General features: G+C 38.0%; 1 protein-coding gene across 1 annotated transcript in view; it reads right to left on the bottom strand.

Moving 5' to 3' along the window:
• LOC108365395 (serine-rich adhesin for platelets-like) overlaps positions 1-5,279 on the bottom strand; it is a 39,894-nt gene extending 34,615 nt beyond the window's left edge. The window contains exon 1 of the mRNA XM_017619402.1: positions 2,262-5,279. Coding sequence (XP_017474891.1) covers positions 2,262-4,626 — 2,365 coding nt within the window. The 5' untranslated portion in view covers positions 4,627-5,279. The remainder of the gene's footprint in view (positions 1-2,261) is intronic.
• Between the last annotated feature and the right edge of the window lie 14,127 nt (positions 5,280-19,406).

Here is a 19,406-nt window from a genome sequence, read left to right as displayed (position 1 = left end):
CCATCACGTCTGCCATAGCGATTGAATTTTTGTTTCCATTTATTGTGATGTTTCCGCAGTGCTTGTGGTTCAACTTCGATTTCCATTTCTTTGTTGCGAAATCTATAGGCAATATACCCCTTATCACTAGGATTGCAGCCTCTGAGACTGTCCGGTATGCGGCTTAAAGCCTCTGTTCTTTCTACGGCAGTTAGTACTTTCCTGCCCTTTTCAGCTCTTAACGCGTTTGCCCATATTTCGCTACCATAAAGGAGGATGGACGTCGTTATGTCCATCAAAAGCTTTCTTTTGCTTTGCTTTGGTCCGCCTATATTTGCCATTTGTTTGCTAAGGTAGCCTGCGACCTTTGATGCCCTTTCTGCTGCATATTGTATTTGTGTCCAGAACGTTAGTTTCTGGGCCAACCGTAGTCATTTCGACTTCCAGTGGAATACTTATGTCTTCTTGTTGAAAGGAGACGTGGGTACCGTCTTGTATTTCTATCTCTAGGAACTGGATGTAATTTATATTCCAGAGATCCGGTCCTAGTATGGATCCCTGTGCTGCAGCCGATGTGATCTTCATTCGTTATGTAAGAATTAGCAGAGATATCTTGTAACCATACGAAAACGATGGTATGAATAATAATCACTGTTCAGAAGTGGAGAAATTTAAAATATGTGCTAGACGTATACAGTCTACTTCTTATGGCAAGGTATGCCGATTATGGTTAGTGATTGTTCTCCCAAGTAACATTTTCTCCGAAATGATCTCTTATGGCCAAGTGTATGTTAGTGAACATTTCAATGTAGAAAATCCTGAAAAGTACAAGGGCAAAACAATATGCTAACCCTGAAAAACTAGGTGCGCGAAAGCATGTCAGTTTTTTGTTTGAGTTTAGTCATACAAGTACATTATAACTTCGTTTTTTCGGTCCCTAATCTTTACAATTTTTTTAAATTTCTTCAGCCATGATAGCCTAAAGCGTAAAGGGTTTAAATTTAACTGCGGGCCCTTGAAAGAATTTATTAGTTATTATTAATAAACAACGCAAAAGATAGTGTTTATCTTATCACTTGCACAAAAAGTAAACACGCATTAAGAAATCGATCCCAACGATAAAGCAAAAACGAGTAAGAAGGCAAATGCAAAAAATGGCCTTACAAATTACGTACTTTCCAAGTCGTGCATACTGATAAGAGAGTTACGAAAAGTTATGCATGTTTTTGTTTTAGTAGCTAAAAGTTTCGAAACACATACATATACCCCCTTAACATCCGATCAGCTAAAGATCAAAGATCACTGCTCACTCGCTACCAGCCTAATTCAAATTATGTAGCCTAACAGTTACATAAACTGTAATGCCCAACCCATCAACTGCATTTGTGAAACAGTGCCTCGCTTTGTCTTCTTATGTCACTAAGTACAAGTAATTCTACTCGAACACATACTGCACCCCTCGCAATTGCTCTAATAATGTTTTGGCTAATCAATCATTTGATTGTTTTTGTCTGTCACTGTCAGTCCATCCGTATCAGAGATAAGAACACACTGTCTTCACGGCAACATGTGCGATTGCTCTTAACGATTCACCGGAGCGCAGTATAATTGTCGATTGACTTTTTACTCCCCTTTGGTTTGTCTATTTGCTTTTGAGCTGTTTTTTTGTTTGCTTATTTTTTATCTTTATCACTCGTATTTGTCTTTCTGCAGCTGTTCGGCGTTGTTTGGTATGTTTACGCGTAATTTTTGGGTGTGTTTGTCATGTCTGTATTCTATTTATGGCGTCGACTGATAAGCGATAATAGGTAATGTAGTTGGTGGGGTAGAAGATAGCGATACCGACAAGTCTATTTGGAGCAAATGCGAAGGTGATTGGCTTCTTTCTATTCTACATTCAAAAGGAGACTTTAATTTTATTGGAAGTGTCACCTTTCAGTGGCGTCTTAACTGGCCTCATAAGCCAATTCAAAGATCTTCGAGGTATGGAAGACAACTCATAAAATACTAAATCATCAACTCTTATCTGAAGCATGCGGAAATTGTTAGGGCGGTACGCATAACACAATTTAGGCATTCCCACTAACACTTCTCCAGGTAAAATGGTAAACAAACTTGAACAAACTTCCAGACTTGGATTAATTGTTCACAACTTTTGACTGCCACTACAAGTTCGTGACCCCAAGCGTCTCCCCGATTCGCTAACTGCCTTCAATTAACAGCTTTCGAAAGCAGTAGTATTTTACTTCTCCCTCTCCTGCCTTTCCTTCACCCAAACTCACCTGAATGATGTCCTGCATCGTCTTCCTCTGCTGTCCCTCCACTCGCCTCCGACGTGCCGGGCATCCTTAAATGCTGTTGGCTGCTACAACTCGTGTCGAGCTCACGCAACGAGCTATCCTGCTGATTATGCAACTCATCGGCCGCCGAGCAATTCAATGGTATATCCAGTATCTTGAAGCGCTCGCGTATCAAAGTGGTACAACGTTCCGAACGAAAATACGACTCCAGCTCATCCAACGCCAGCGGGCAGACATCGTAATTTAAATAGAAATCCTTACCCCAACTGCCCGAGCAGTCGACTATCCCATTACCGGCGGCCATATTTCCAGCTGACTGCTGTATATTTTGCTGATGTTGGCTGGCTATCGACTTGAGTAGCGAATTATTACGCGACAATTTCGTTGAGTGTGCGCGACGTATGAAGCTTAACGATTTCTTTGGTGGTGACGTCACCGTTTGCGGCGGTTGCGCGGAGCTCGCGTTAGCCAACGTTGTAGGCGGTGAGGTAATAGACGAATCCGAACTGAAACTCTTTGTAGCCTTGGACTTGCTGTGCTCCAGGCTTGAGGAATTGCTGATGGGCAGCTTTGAGGTGGATTTCAAGAGGAAAAGGTGTTTAGGTGGAAATGTATGCGTAATCAGCGAAGTAGACGAGCTGTGCGCGAGTTTGTTATGTTGCGCGGCGGAGAGGTTTTTGTTTGCAGAACCAGTGTTGGTGGTGGTAGTTGTACCGGTAGCGCCAATATGACTAGCGACACTACCACCAAATAGATTATGATGAACTTTACTCAGTGGCCCAATTAGACGCGAGGTGCGCGACGTATGTGTGTTTTCTGTACCACCCGCCGACGCTTTCGTTTTCGTCTGTGCTGTTTCGCAATCAGCATACAATGCCTCCGGCTGTTGTAGCACAACTGAAGGTGATAAATTTTGTGGGAGCGTTTTGGACTTGGCGCGCAATAGCAGCGGCGTCGCGCTCGCATTAGGTTTGGCAGCGGCAGCTGCTACGCTCAATAGATTGTGTTGTTCCACACTAGGTACCGATAAGATATTCGTGCGCGAACGTGATTTCATCATTTTAATAGGTGTCGAAGTATTTGTTTGTATGCGACTAATCTCTGAGTCATCGTCCTCGTCGTCGTCGCCGCCGCCGCCGCCGTTGAGGTTAACATCGGAGTCTATATCTGAATGTGGCGACGATTCGTCGACACCAACATCAATATCTGTGCAATCGTGCATATCGTTGCGACCCCAAGCACCGACACGTTTTCCATGTTTTGGTTGGTTCGCTGTTTGTTTACTTGTACTCGTTGCCGTTCTAGAGTTGCGCGCCTGTTTGGTAGGGGTCGCCAGCACGATGTCATCTTCATTGAACTCTACCAAATTGCTGCGCGTTTTCAACGGCGTAGACTTGGTTATTGGCGTGGCTGGTGCGATATGCAAATTTTCCTCATCCAAGCTAATGCCGTTCAGCACAATGCCATAGCGCTTTGTCTTGGCATTAGTATTTGCTTTTTGCGGCGACTGCTTGACTGCTTGCATGGACGCCGTTGTCGCGCTGCTGCTGGCCACCGAACTCTTGCTGCTCGTGCTGTGCCGCTTCTCAGGCTTCTGCGATAGCCTGCTCAGCTTTGTCTTCTCCTTCTCGGCCTTCTTGGACGCCACTGTAGTAGCAGTAGCCATCTCAGCCGCATCACTCTCATCATCCACATCTGTGTCAGCGGCATTGCCGCTAATTGTCCAGCTGAAGCCGCAAGGTGGTGACATCTTCTTCGCACTGCTACGCTTCACTACGCCACTAGCAGTCGAGTTTGGGTTGGTTGAATTACTGCTACTGGTGCCGCCACCTAAGCCCAAGGTACTATTGGTGCGTTCAAAGAGCAAAGCTGCCACCTTCGAAGTGGCGCTTGCGTTCTTCAACGAAATCGACTTCTTCAAATTGTTGTTATTGCTATTCTTCTCGGCTTTACTCTTGCCGCCGCTAGCGTTGCTGCTGCTGCTGCTGCTGGAAGCGCTTTTTAGATCCTGCGCTGTACTCGAGCTTGTATTCGAAGCGCTCGACTGTCCGCCGAGACTGCTGGTTTCCGCGCTGCCGCCTGCCTGTGCGGGACTGCTGCTACACGAAGAGTCGTTTGGCTGTTCGCGGTGATCCTCGTCGTCTTCGATTACAAGCGGCACGTAGAATGTTGAACGACGGCGCTGCTGCTTCTCCTCAGCGCTGGCGCTTTGACTTTGGTTGCTTGCTGTATGTGTAGGGGTTGTGGTGGGGGTGGCGTACACCTTGCTGGCGTTGGCGCTGGATGGCGTGTTGGCTAGCGTATTTGAGTTGTATTTTTGTGGCGTTGTTTCAATGGCTTGCAACATTTTTGTGGAACTTTTTTTGTTGCTTTTTCTGCGGGTGTGCGTAAGGATTAAGTGCGTTTATGGCTATGGCAAAGCGTAGTCATGCTTCAATGTTTGGCGCGTTTAGATGTGATTAAAAACTATTTGAATTGGTGCTTTGGCGATACTGAAGGAATATTTTTTTCGGATTTAAGGTACAAAAAGTTGTAGGATGGCCGTTTTTTTTTGTTGAAATTGTCGATGTATGTTTCTGCTAATTTTCTTAGATATTTAACTATTCAATGGCAATCACAATATCACAAAATTTTTTTATGTACAAAAAATTAACCATTTTCAGCGCAAACAAACTTTGCATGGGTTCTTTAACACGGCAAAAAATTGTGCGAGCATAAAATGTTAACTTGTTTGTAATTTATAGCAGATAATTAATTTAAAAATATTTATAAATAAAATTTTTTGTTTGTTTAATTATTTAAATTTTAAATTTTTCTACTTTTTTGAATTTTTGGCCAATTTGAAATTTTTACAATAATGTTCACCGCTTATGGAAAAAATCGTTTGTTATCTTGTTTGTTATTAACTTTTGTACACAAAATATGAAAGTGTTTTCCGCGAAAGCATCACTTTTTGGAAGTTTAGTTGAAGCCACTGGGTACATATATTTTTGTCACAATTTCCATGTTTTTGAATCTTAGATCATTTGTTATTACAATTTTATCATGAAATAATTTTAGTATTACTTTTTCATTGAATTCTTTAGTACCAATACTTTTGTAAAATTTTTTGTATGAAAAAAATTTTTGTTAAATTTTATTTTTTTTTTAATATTTTTCTTATACAAGTATTTTCATAAAAAGTTTTCCTCACAAAATTGTCCTAAATTTATTTTTGCAAATATTTGTATAATTTTTTTTAATTCACTAAATTAAAATGAAATTTTTTGAAGAGAAAATGTTCATGTTTTCGCGCTCACTAACTTATTCGTAATGATAGTGTTTTTATTCATTAAAATCGAGATCAGACAAACCTTTTCTATTATAACCTTTTTACTGAATTGAATTAATTATTGAATGATTAATAATTTGTTTAGAAAAAATGTTTAGTCGACATTATTTCTATGTTCTTCAGGTTTAAATAACTTTTAAATCGTTGAAATTTTCTTATATTTTTTTTTTATTCTGAAACTTCTACAATTCCTTTTTTCATGCCGAAAAATCTTCCACAGAAGTCGAAATTGGCGTCCGAGCGCCTTTTTGCCTTTTTATTTCAGTTTTTAATATTCCTCCTTCATTTCCTTGCATTTCTTATGCGCATTTTCTCTACTCGAGTGCATTTCATAAGACTTGCTTAATTTTTTTTTTATTTATCAACTCGCCGTCAATTCTGTGCAATTCTTATTGCTTTATCTTTGGTTTCTTTTTTGTTTCTTTTAAAAGCAGTTACAATACACTTCGTGTTCCCTGTTGTTGTAAGCGTGGAATTCCAAACACGTTTTAAGTTAACTTCACATTTGTTTGTATGTATTTATGTATTTATTTTTCAAGTATTTTGCTTATTTGCCTCTTTCAACAGCAGACGAAAATGCTGGGAAGGCAACGGCGTACAAAATAGCGTAAGCACTCGGTTAGTGTTCTTTACTTTTGTATGCCTTTTCTGCTATTTTGAATGCATTTTCCAAAATGCGGCATTAAACGCAAGGTTTCTTATAAATTGTAATTTTCAAATATTTTCCTTCTTTCACACAACATCTCTTTCTGCCAATTTGTAATTTTTCACTACACCATTTTCAAATTTGAGTATAATTTGCAATACCGAACCGCTTCTCGTTTCACGCACATACGATCACAACACGGTCTCGAACTCAACTGCCAGTTGGATATCCAGCATTCCATGCAGTGAGTGTACGAGTAACGCAAATGGCCAAACAAATAAGCAGCGCTCGTGCGCAGCCATCGGAAATTGTGCACTTTTGAGTTGTTTGCGCCATTAATGCACTCGGGAGGGAGAGCTGTTATTTCATATCCGCTCACCAACAGCTAGATCACTAGCGATTGAGTCTGGTTGCTTCCAATTGGCGTTGATTCCAATAGTCGTTGATTCCAATGGGGGTTGCCCAATCGATTGGAAGAATTGCGATACTTTTAATTTTGACTAGTAAGTCAATTTTTTGTATTCTTCATGACTACACTTAATTTACCTTGAAAATACTCGCAATGAAAGTTCGAAGCCAATTTAAATCGATAACATATCTAACATGGTACAATGCGTATCCACATAGACCATATATTTAAGACTCCGAAGCCTAAATAAAATAGACAAGAAATGCGTTGTATACAGTGCCATCTCTAAGTTCGTTTCCGTTTAACCAAGGAACCTAGCGCGTTACCCTTCTTAGTCCATCGTAGGCTTTCTGGAGCCTTGGTAAATCAGTTCAAACTGAATTCAGGTATAAGTCGAAATTTTTAAAGGACTACCTCAAACAACTTATTCTCTTTCTCAAAACATGGTAAAATACATAAGTCATGCATAGAGAATTACTTAAGAACCATTCCACTAAACAATTAAATAGATCTGAGGAATGTCAGAGACAAGTTTTTGTCCTTAATCCTTTCGCAAAAGGCATAAACTATATAATAGTGTCATAAGTTCTGATCTTCCATTGGTGACCAAGAACTCGAGCTTAGCTTTCGGAATTCACGTTGAGGTAACAACATTAGGCTCCAGCACGGTGTTGTTTCCTACCTGTAAGGAATAGAACCCGATACACCATAACCTAAATAATTTCTTTACATGTCTTATAGAGCAACACAACTAGTACTAATTTCCCTATGGTACGACGTCATCGTAACAGAACGCTTCCTGGGCTTACTAGGAAGTAATGATGGGGAACAAAAAAAAACCCTCCTCCCCCGTAAGGAAAATTCCATCGTTTTCTCTCAGTTTCAATCTACAAACTTATAAACATTGGTGGATGGCTAAAAACTATTTAGCTCTCTCGTTATTTCTGTTTCAAGCTTATCAGAGCAGTGACAAAGAAATTTCGTCATTCACGCAAACCATATGGTATTACGGAAAAATAGCCTTTTAGTGAACTCCGTATGAAGAGAATGAAAGCTTGCCGCAGCAGTGTCTTTCCAAACTCAGTGGGGTACCGAGCGAATTATTATTCTAATGGTCAGCTCTTCTCACAGCAAGACAGTGCTAATTGATTTGGGAGAATGGAAAATTTGGCTTGTTTAAGGGTAATCGTCTTTCATCTATAGACCTTAAATAAGCTACATGAAAACCTTATCCGATAAACGGACTAACCTGCCTCATATTATAGATAACATTTTCAAACGTTGACGTACTTCTGTGCAAATTCGTGCTCTCGAATAGATTTGGATTTACTTCTAATGGACTCGACGGCCAAGAGGTTCGATATGTAACATTCTTGGTTGGTCTCTGAAAAATCCAGAAGAAAGATTTGCAACGAATACTACTAAAAGCTAGTTGATATCTGATAAACTACAGACTATGATGTAGGATAGGTTGAGTTAATTACCCCGCTAACTAGGCACTCTAGGCTGTCAAAAAATTTGTAAAGCTGGCTTAGCGAGCTCTTCAATATTATTTCGAAAGAGCGAGCCGAGATCTGTGAACCGTAACCATGCGAAAGCTGGACATCTTAAGGGAATGCCGTGGGTTGAATATCTCTCTGATTCAGTTTGGTTAAGAGAGACCTTTTTGTTCTTGATTTTCTAAGCTGGCATATCCAAGAGAATTCCACATATATTCGAAGATGATTTAGTCCTTTCCTTAACCGTCGAGACAATTCCCAGGATGGCATTTCTAGGCAGCTCGGCAGCCAGACCCCAATAAAAATACAATATTTCAATACATCTGGCAACCTCATTTGCTATTTTTAAAATTCAAACAATAGCTGGAAATTCTTCATTCTACCGCTGGACTCTACTTCATCAACTTTGAAAACAATTTTTTCTGTCTACATAACAACAATAACTTGAGCCCATGGGTAAACTCACATACCATACATATGTATGTACATACACAAAAGAAACAAATTGTGCTCGGTGAGCAGTTCAAAATCCGGTTTTGCTGGGCAGCCAAAAAAAAAAACAAAAACACGTACATAAATAATCGTAAGTAGTAGGAGCCACCACAGCCTTCCAATGACTTTGTTATTGCTTCTCGAGTAGTAGTTGGTTCTCAATTTGGCGCTCAACTGATCCCAAACACCCCGTTTCAATGTTGTAAATTTTGAGTTGTTTCCCAACATTTCTGAGCAAATATTTGCTGGTGAGTATTTCAAATTATTGAGTATTTACTACTTCGAGTTGTCATGGTTTTTGTTATGGTCTCTAATTTATTCTTTTACACGTTGCTATGCAACATTCTTATGTTGTATTACATGATTTTACTTGGGTAATTTTTCCTTTTGATTTAATACTTCTTTATAGATTTATTTCTAGTTACTTCGCCGGAGTGTAGATTGCTGATGGTTGTGGAAATGTTTTGGCTCTACACACATACATACATATGTATCTACAAAGTGGGTATGTATGTAAATGCATACGATTGCACATACAAATAAGGTAAAAAATCGATTGTACGTTTGAAAAAAGAAGAAAAAATATTTTGAAATCGAATATCTGCAGTGCTGCCATTAGCGGAAAACTAAACATCGAGCGCTCAAAATGATTGATCATTGCAAGTTGTGTTCATTCAAATTAGTAGATATTTTACATGGTAAATGCGAGTTTAAATGACAGTTATATTTTGACATAGAAAATTGTGCTAAAATAACTAAAGTTAAGATTTTTTTTTTGAGATAAAGGCCATAATTAATGCAGAAAACAGATTTTGCTTCTTTACAAAAAAAAAATATTTAAAATTTATTTTTTTTCAATTTAAAAGATGGCAACTCTTCCATCAACACCAAATAAGCCGAAAACAAACATAGTTCTTAAAAAAAATAAGAATTAAATTAATAAGAATTTAACACAACGACAAAGCTTTTTAAGTCCAAAACAAAAAAAAAAAATTTCGTTTTGATTAAAAATATTTTGTTAATAAAATAAATTTAGACTTATACAATTTTTTTAGAAATTTAAGCAAAAGCAGATATTTTGCTCTTTGAAGACCAAACTACGGTGAATAAACTTAAATTTCTTAAGACTAATATTTTTAAGATTATGTATTTATGAAATTTATAAAATTTTAGATTGAAAATTTTGACTTCACATTTTTTAAATGAAAATATATGAAAATATGTGTATGTATGTAGATATGTAGGTAGCAAACCTAAATTCGTTTACAGAACAAAAAAATGTTTTAAAACCAAACAATATTTTTATCGAATTTTCGATTTCATATTTCGATAAAAACAATACAAAAAAATAGCAACAACTAAAAAAGATAGATTATTTTTCAAAAATTAAACTTTTTAAAACTTAAAACAAAAAATATACGCAGTTAAAAACACTATTGCTCAACAAAGTAAAACGAAGACTATTAACATTTTTTGGAAAACTTATTAGTTTTTTACAAAAAAAAAATCCAAGGGTAGATTTAAATTGTAAATAACCACATACATGCTAATAAAAAAATTTTTCATTTTTATTTTCATATATTTTATAAGAAAATTAAAAAAACTTTGTTAGGGTAGTTATAAACGGTATGTAAATTTAAAAAAAATAATAAAAAAGCGCTTTGGTTATTTTTTATCAACAGCAATTACTTATTAACGTATACTCACAAAATAATATATTTTCTTACATTCATACATATCGTTACCTTAATATGTATAGAAAGGCCCTAACTCATTTTCATTTCGAATCCAGATTTATACAAAATCTTTCACACAGCTCTCAATATATCTAATTAAAATTGCAAACAAATATTACAACTTTAGATAAAATATTATGTTTAAAAAAAATCATAACTTCGACGAAATTTGCAACAGTAGAAATGTACTTTTTGCTAAATTTTCAAACTAAGTTTGAAGGAACAAAAATGTGTGATATGGCTGTTCTATTTATATTAAGGTAACGATATGCACATCAGACCATACCAGGATAAAAAGTTCGCCTTACACGCCTGAGTCTAAAGTATTTTTGCAAGGAAATTTAGAAAAAAAGATCATTGACCTCAAGTACCCCACTTCAATAATTACCCACCAGATCACTCTAACGTACCACCCTATATCAGGAAATTCACGGCTTTTGCTAAGGAAGTATTTTGATAATTCCAGTAGAACTTAAAAAAAGGTTTAATTGCCGAATGCAAATACATTCATATTTTTCTACACATATGTGTCACCGAGAAATGTAAAAAGGCGACCCGATCCCTAGGTCCGTTCAAAAAAAAACTTCTATTGCCTTGCAAAAATATTTTATTTTCAGGGGTGTACGGTCTAATGTACACATATGAATGTATGTAAAAAAAGATATGGCTCAAATAACAAAAAATTTAGCAAAAGGGAAGTGCTGACAGCGCAGCGGATTTGGTTCAACAAAAAGCAGCTTAAAAAATTTTATACAAAATACTGATTTCCACGATAAGTAAATATGTACATATGTATGTATGTATGTATGTAAGTAAATACAGAAAATGTCCCACCAAATTTACTGGCACGACAATTTTTCAGCGTAGTCAGAGCATTTTATTATATATTAATGCATTTTGGTTGTAGCCAAATAAATTTTTAATTTTCTACACCACAAAAATAACTCAACTACGACGAAATTACACCTTAAAAAAAATATAAAAAAAACGTAATAATAAAAGCCAAAAATCGTTATTCAGCTGCCTTTCACATACACAAACGCTGATATTCTTATTTAGTAGTTGATATGCAAATGAGCAGAAGGCAAATAGCCACCCTATGACCTTTGTTAGGAAGCGAGAAATATGAAATAAAAAAATTAAAAATAAAAGCGGAAACCAATTAACTACTAAAGCACTAAAATATGCGGCTGCAAAATTCATCTGCACATATTTATGTATGTACATAAATTGATAAAAATATGTAATTAACTTCTTACGAAGCCATTGTGCAATGAGCCTTCCTGACGAGTAGTTCGCTGCTTGATCCTGTTGACGCACACTGGGTGGCGATGGCGCGCTGTGATAGCCTACACTACAGGAGCTGGTATGCAGTTTTGAGATTGGACATAAATACATACATACATACATACATATGAGTACATATTAATGTGCTAATGTATATCCACTGAGGCTTAGTAAAGCGAATGAGTTTCGTCAAAAAATATTAGACAAAAGAAATTCTTATTCAGCGCAACCCTTTTCTAATCTGATTGATCAGCGAGGCGTGATAAAGCGCGTCACAGGAGTTTGCTTAAATTTATGGAAACTGGATCTCGTTCTACTGAGTCGAGAAATAACCCGATTAGTATTTAGGACTAACTACGTCAGCTAAATATTGTGTTGCTTTTGGTTTACACGAGAATTTGGTTGACGAGAATTGAGAAAGAGAAATATAAATATTGATAAAAAATTGCCAAAAGTGTGGATATATAAATGTATAGAAGAAGCAATCAATCTGTAAAGAGTCATATATTGGAACACATGCCAATAAAAAACAGCCGAGTTAGGAGTAAAGATCTCAACCTGCTGGTATTAAATGCTCCTTGACTGTTGTATGGGTCCCTGGACATAGGGACATTCCTGGCAACTGCCTAACCGACTAGCTGGCAAGGAGGGGACGGAAATATCTGAAGTCAATTCTGATCAGAATGCGGGCATACTTCTAACCTCCTGCAAACACAGACTAAAGGCGGAACTCGTCGAGGAGGTAAATATAAGGTGGGCTGTGGAAACCACCTGCCATGCTACCAGGCAAATTTGGCCAAAGATTGATGATAAAGCGACCCATAGCTCTTACCCGGCTGGACCGCTCCTCTCTCAGATTAGTAGTCGGGGTAATCACCGGACACTGGCTGATGGGCACACACGGAAAATGGCTAGGATACCCCACCAACGATTTTCGTCGCAGTTGCAGGGACGAGGAAGAGGTGGAGAGCGTTGAACCCTCTATCATGTGCAACCGATTCTTCAACAAGTACTTTCTAGATTGTTTAACCGATTTGAACTCGGCGAATGTCCTCGACTTTTTGTGCTATATAAAACGCACTCGGTGAAAAGAAACAAATGGTTCCGGCCAGTGGTATCACAAAGGGCTTTTCCAGCCCACGTGTGCTCCGCGTTCTGCACGGGGCAGCCACTCCAACCTAACCTAACCTAGCAGTAAAGAAGACCTCAATTTAAAAGGGACGGTCAACGTCATTTCCAGACAATTTCAGAATCATGATCTGCCAAAATGGTTCCAACTCAGGAAAATTTTTCTATGGCTATATTAAGTTTGCAATTTCTTGTTTGAGTGTTTTTAGAATAAGTGGAAAGTAGGGGTTAAAATTCATATCGCAGCGAAATACGTAGTTTGGCTACATACAGTAAAATTTCACGGGGTATAATTTTCTAGAACATTTTAACCCTCTAGCGACCTCCGATTTTTTATTCATACTTTCCAATAAAAGGGATCGCAAGGAACTTTTCGCGAGAGAGCTAGTGGGTTAAAATATTATACAAAATAATTCCTCGCAGAATTTTACTACATATAGCCAGACAACATATTTAGCTCCGATATAATTTTTGGCCCTTTTTCCACTTTTCTAAAGACATTCAGGCAAAGAATTTCAAATTTAATATAGCCATACAAAAGAATACCTAAGAATAAAAAAAAAATCTACTATAAGTGTGTAGATTTTTATCCTGAGTTGAAATCATTCCGCAAGCAAAAAATGCTGTCGAGAAATAACCCGATAGCAAGATATAGCGCCTCAAAATTGTTAAGACAAGAGGAGTTAGTAGTCAAAAAACATAACTTCAACATCGATGGAAAGTAGCACATCGAATAGTACATCTGCCGAGGATTACGCTAATACCATAAAACTTTCCACAAACACGCGGAGTGGGCAGTGGAAAACGGTTGAGATAAAAAAGGAAACCGCAAGCATAACCAAAATGTTAAGTTCAATACCCTTCCCTATTACAGTTCCGAAAGTGAGAAAGATATTACGAAGAGTTTGAATCACTCGGAAGCGATGTTAGGTCTATAAGAAATCCCTTCTACTAAAAACCATTGGCTATCAGGACGAAATTGAATCTTTGCTATGGAATCGGCAGCGCGGACACAAGGCTCTGTGTGGCAAGAACCCTGCTAAATGTATACTGCGCTGAGAGCTGAACGAAGCAGAGAACTGTAAATGTCTTTATAGACAGAGGCGTCAAAACGATATAGAATTGTGAAGGTATCGTGCAAAGTGGTCCAAGAGCTGGTAAGCCAAGCAGTGAAAGTGATCCCTCTATAATATCCCAACTACACAAAAACAGTCCACATCATCGAAGGCTGGCAGACACTTCGAGATAAGCAAAAATATGTACTGGCATGTTACGAAAATCGAAGAGTTTGAATCACTCGGATGGGATGTTAGGTCTATAAAATGGGAACGATAACTTCCGGTTCCGGATGAAAAGATCCTACGAAGTGGAAACACATAACCAGTCCTCACTATCAATGACTATGAGATAACGCTTAGGCCTTTGTTGAAGTGTGGAGTACCGCTTACACACCTGAAAACCATACCAAAGTTTAAATAGAAGCCTATTCTTTTTTTGGGCACTATAAATGCAGAAGATATTTTGCTCGAGTTCAATAAAGCACGCCGGTCGTTTCTCTTCTGTACCAACAGACGTCAATTTGAAATGCTAAGTGTAGCCTCAAGCTGACCATCACTTTTTCTTAGTAGCTTCTATTTGCAGTTCCGCTGACGTGGCCATGTCATTCAAATGGAAATAGACGCATTAGCCCTGAAAGTATTCCACTCGCAACCCGGTGGTGGAAGCAGAAAAAGAGGGAGGCCGCCTCTGCGATGGAAAGGCCTATTGGAGAAGGGCTCCCTCGTATTCTTTTACATTTCAGATATTGCACAAAATATACTCGAATATACTGTACATAAAATGGATGTAAAAAGGATAAGAAAACTACTTTTTAAGCAGCAGCTGAGCTCGATTTAGTATTTTTCATATCCTTTTTTGCGTGTTTAGCAATAATTACTTCCTTTTAAAGCCAGTCTTGCACTTGAGGGTAGCAAATGTTGCCTTTTGTTACTGAAATTCGCAAACTCGTTTCGTTTCGCAAAAAAAAATATATAATACAAAAAAAAAAAAACAATTAAATTAAAACAATGAAATAAAATTCGTCAGCTCAGCCACACCTACGCACCCATCCTAAATACACAGCGAGTGCAAACCCCAAACAAGCGCCGCATTCGTGAGTAGCCGCAAAATTCTGCGTACCTAAAAAAATTAAAATAACCAAAGTTCAAAGCGTTGCATGTGGCTTGTTTGGCACACATTTGTGCTGCCTTTTTTGGTATTTTTTTTTGCAATTCGCATTTTTTTTTTGTGCTGCAAATTTTTTATATATTTTTTACTTTTGCTTCATTCGCCCTTTTTGGCCATTGTTGCATGCCCCGCTGGCCACATACCACAAATCGCATTCTACTCACACGCATGCCCTGTTGTATGTATTTTTAGCAACATAAGTACGCACCTCGTTGAATGCAACATTTTTGCCCTGTCAATGCTGCGCCTTTATTTATTTTTAAAATGCTGCACTGCGTGCGTTTTTTTATTTTTATTTTTTGTGCTTTTTGGTATTTGCGAATTTTTTTAATCGCATTTACTTTACGTTGCCCTGCATATTTGCTATTTGAGGGTTGAAATTGGCATTAAATGTGGCCGCAGCCGGGCAGTGCAATTGCAATTGACGGTTATTGCCACTCGCCGGGGACTCATGGATGGGATTATATGTAGTTGCCAGTTAGCATTTAAATTGACAGCGGATTAAGAAAAAACCAATTTATGTTTGTATATTTAGCTACCGGGCAAACGAGTATGTATAGTAAGTAGGTTTAACTAGGTTTAAGGCCGTAGGGAATGAATCTCATTTCTCATTGTCTCGCCATTAAAAGGGTTGTAAAAAATATTCCCAACTACTTATCTTTAGCAAACCCTGATTGCCACGAAAACTCCTGAAATATCCCGAAAAAACTTAAAAAATCACCAGACATAAAATCATGAAGCCGAAAAGCCCTGACAAAATTCAAAAAAGGTGAGCAATAAAATTTTCCAAAAACTACGAAAAGGAAAGCTCCCGAAAGAATGACAAAAAAAGCCGCGAAAAGTAAACAAAAAAAAAATCAAATAAGTCGGAAAATATGAGAAAAATTGGAAAAATACCTACGTGAGATCCCGTAAAAGTAAAAAATTCTGAAAAGTGAAACATGAAGAATTCTCAAAAATACCGAAACCTTGCTAAAAACCCAGAAAAACACTAACCAATCCAAAAAAAGTGTAATATTTCGAATCCAGAAATTTAAAAAAAAGTCCAAAATCAAACCAAAAAGTTTGCTATAAACCTCAAAGATACCAAAGAACCACATTTGATTTCTTTAGAAAAGATGCCAAAAGCAAAATGGCTGCTCGATTTTGTGAGATTTTGGTAACTCTTGGACGACAATAAAATTCGGAATGGTCCTTAAAAAAATCCAGTACTGGAACTCATGCTTCCATTACGACGATCTCCGCCTCCACCATCGTACATAATCGAGCAGTCATTTTGCTTTTGGCATCTTTTCTAAGCAACTCAAATGTGGTTAAGGGTTCCAGAGCCTTATCCGATTATCGTCCGCTTCCTCCGCCTGAATGATCTAATTTGGGTTACTGGTCTCAAAACATCACTGGAAAGAAGACTGCAGATGAGTTTGACAGAGATGTTCATTGAAGTTCTTAACGATGAGTGGATTCCAGGACCAGTTGCCCCAATAAACAACGGCAACTTCATTGTCGGTTTGGAGAGTAGGAAAACATCGCTCAAATATGAGTTTAAAGCTAGCGCACTCCAGGCCTAATATGTATATCAAAACTCGTCATTGTCTTTACAAAGCGCGGCCCTATTGGCTCCACACTCAAATAATTCGTTCGTTAATAGTTCGGTTGCAAAAAATGCAGACTAATACTATGTCCCCACGAGCACTGCCAATTACGTCGTTCGCTTCTGAATTACTTTGGTGAAATATGGGGTATTACATGACTCATTCCTAATACGATTTGACAATTCATTGTGTTTTTCCTTCATTTTCTCCCTTTCATTGCTTTGCTTTTTTCTATTAGCTCTTGCTCTGGCAGATGAGTCCGATAAATTTCCGATTAAAATTAGAGACGACAGCGATTTGTTCGTAGCTCGCATGGTAATTGGATCTGAATTACCTACAAATGAGGTAATTCGCTCTCAAAATTTTGTATGGCGAATTATGTAGTTCGAAGGGTACTTGGGCGCCAATTATGAATGGGAGAGCCAATTACGAATGGGAGAGCCAATTACGAATGGGAGAGCGTATTACGTGCCGTGGGAACTTAGTATAAGTTTTAGCGGTGAAATCGAACAGAAAACAATTGACTCTCTCTTCATGCAAGTATTCAGCTTTTATGAGAAAGAAGAGCGCTGCTTGGGAAGAGTTTGAGTACAACTTACCGAAGTGTATCTTTGCTACTTGAGCTTTGAGTTCTTTTCCGCGGCTTTCAGCAATTCGTTTTATATAAAGAGACTTAGAACTAAACTATGAAATAAGCAATTTAATGACTGGGGGATCATAACCTTTTATAGGGCTTTAAAAGTCCCTTTTTAAATGACTTGGAAATCAAAGGCTTCTTTACGAGCTCTTATTGGTCTTTTCGTTCTTTAAGGGATCTTGTATTTAATGATTGAATGATTACTACTTCTAAGGTTTTTTACTAAATGTTTTTCGACGATCTGAGTGGGTATAAAATATATAAATCGTAGAATCAACACTCTATGAGGACTGAAACCATTTATGAAATATTGAAGCCGCAAAGTTTACTTCGGCCTTAGAAGTTTTTGTATTAAACTCACATCAGGATAAATTGTAACAGTGAGCCATCTTTTGGTATAAATAGTTTCAAAGATCTGAAAAAGAACAGAACAAAAATTGTAAATTTGAATGCGTAGCATACAAATAAGAACACAGCAGGGGATCCTTGTAAAACAAACAAACCCAACAGCGCACTGGAATTCAATAATGCGCAACTCAAAGCAGGCGCAGAAACTAAAAACGAAGTGCGAATGAAAAAGATACCTATCCTGAGCCTTTGTTCTGTTAGTTATTACTTCGTTGCTAGCCAGTGTGGCAAGGTGATCAAATGATCCTTGCTTCTGTTCAGTTCGCCGCTGTAATGCGATCGCTGATGGAAAGTTTCAATATAAAAGCGGCGTAAAACAAACTAAGCGTGAAAATAAAAACAGAAATTTAAAAATAAGAAAAAGTGCGCCTTTTAAAAATGAAATCACTAAAAGGGCGCAGAAACAATGTAGGGAAAATATTCGCGTTCGCTTTTGGTGCTTTGGCGATCGTGTCGGTAGTTGGCGTGTTTTATATATATATGTATGGCTGGATAATGAGCCGAATTGCAGGTAAGTAGGGCTTTGTATTCTGGTTCTTTTGATGCGATTTTGCTATATATGCGCATACATACATACATATGTATCTCACCGTTTACATTTGTAAGCGTATCGTCGTGTGTTTGTATCGCTCCGTTGGCAGCTGTTTCTTTACAAGTTCTGTTTCATTTTACACGCACGGTCGAGTGCGTTGTAAACAAAATGTGTTGTTCCTGCTGCCACGCTGCGTAAACACTTCAAGAGTGTTTTTTTTTTTGTAGTTTTGATTTACCAAACTGGTATTCTTATTCCTTTAGTATTTGGATACGTATTTTTTAAGGGCTTCATTTGGCAGTTAAAGGGATCGCTTCATAAATGTTGTCCGCTTGAGCGTAATGCTATACGAAAAGTTACAAACATCGAAAAAATAAACAAACTAAAGAGAAAACAATACTCAGAAGTCTTTATGGGTCAATGGGAAACATGGGAAATACATTAAAATGAACAAGGATTGTCGAATGCTACTTTAGGCACTTATTCGGGTCTATTCAGTAGTAAAAATCTAGTAGTACTGTCCTAGCAGCGTTGGACCTGTCAAAGGCGTTTGACGCCGTTTGTTTGGAAAACATTGAGGCCTCCTCGCTCCCACAGCGACTCAAATGGAGGTACATATGTGATTTATCTGAGTGGTCAGCAGTCATCAGCAACATTTCAAAACTTCCAGCCCAATAAGGATTCAGTAAGGTCCCATAACGTGGTGTGCTACCCCCATTATTGTTAAATTTCTATATTGCAAAGCTTCCTCAGCTACCGGAGGTAGTTTCTCTGACGATAGTTCGTTATTGGCGTCCGGCAATGGAATTGATGACCTGTGTTCGTAGGTAAACACCTACATATCTCCGAACGACATGATCAAGGTTCAATCAGGCACGTTAAAGACACACCAATTGCGAAGGTAAATAACCCGAAATTTTAAAAGGTTACATTTGATAGATTGCTCTCCTTCTCAGCGTACCCCACCGTAATCGTCAACAAAGTACAGACAAAGTGACTTTGTTGACGATATGCCAGGCCATTGGCCCGCCGGTTCTCAATTATGCTGTGCCTATTTGGTCACTGGCGATTAGTTGGATGCAGTGGTCGTTTACTTCAGACTTGCCTGAATACCACACTCCGGACAGCGACGGGATGCCTTCCCGATGTAGCCCGAACCGCGCTTGCACGGTGAGGCAGCTATGCTCCCAGCCTAAGAGAACAA

The sequence above is a fragment of the Rhagoletis zephyria genome, unplaced genomic scaffold, assembly GCF_001687245.7.
Source record: "Rhagoletis zephyria isolate East Lansing unplaced genomic scaffold, Rhagoletis_zephyria_1.1 Rzeph_scaffold_01861, whole genome shotgun sequence".
NCBI lineage: Eukaryota > Metazoa > Arthropoda > Insecta > Diptera > Tephritidae > Rhagoletis > Rhagoletis zephyria.
The sequence above is the reverse complement of the archived record's forward strand: the minus strand, read 5'-3'. Positions and strand labels throughout refer to the sequence as shown.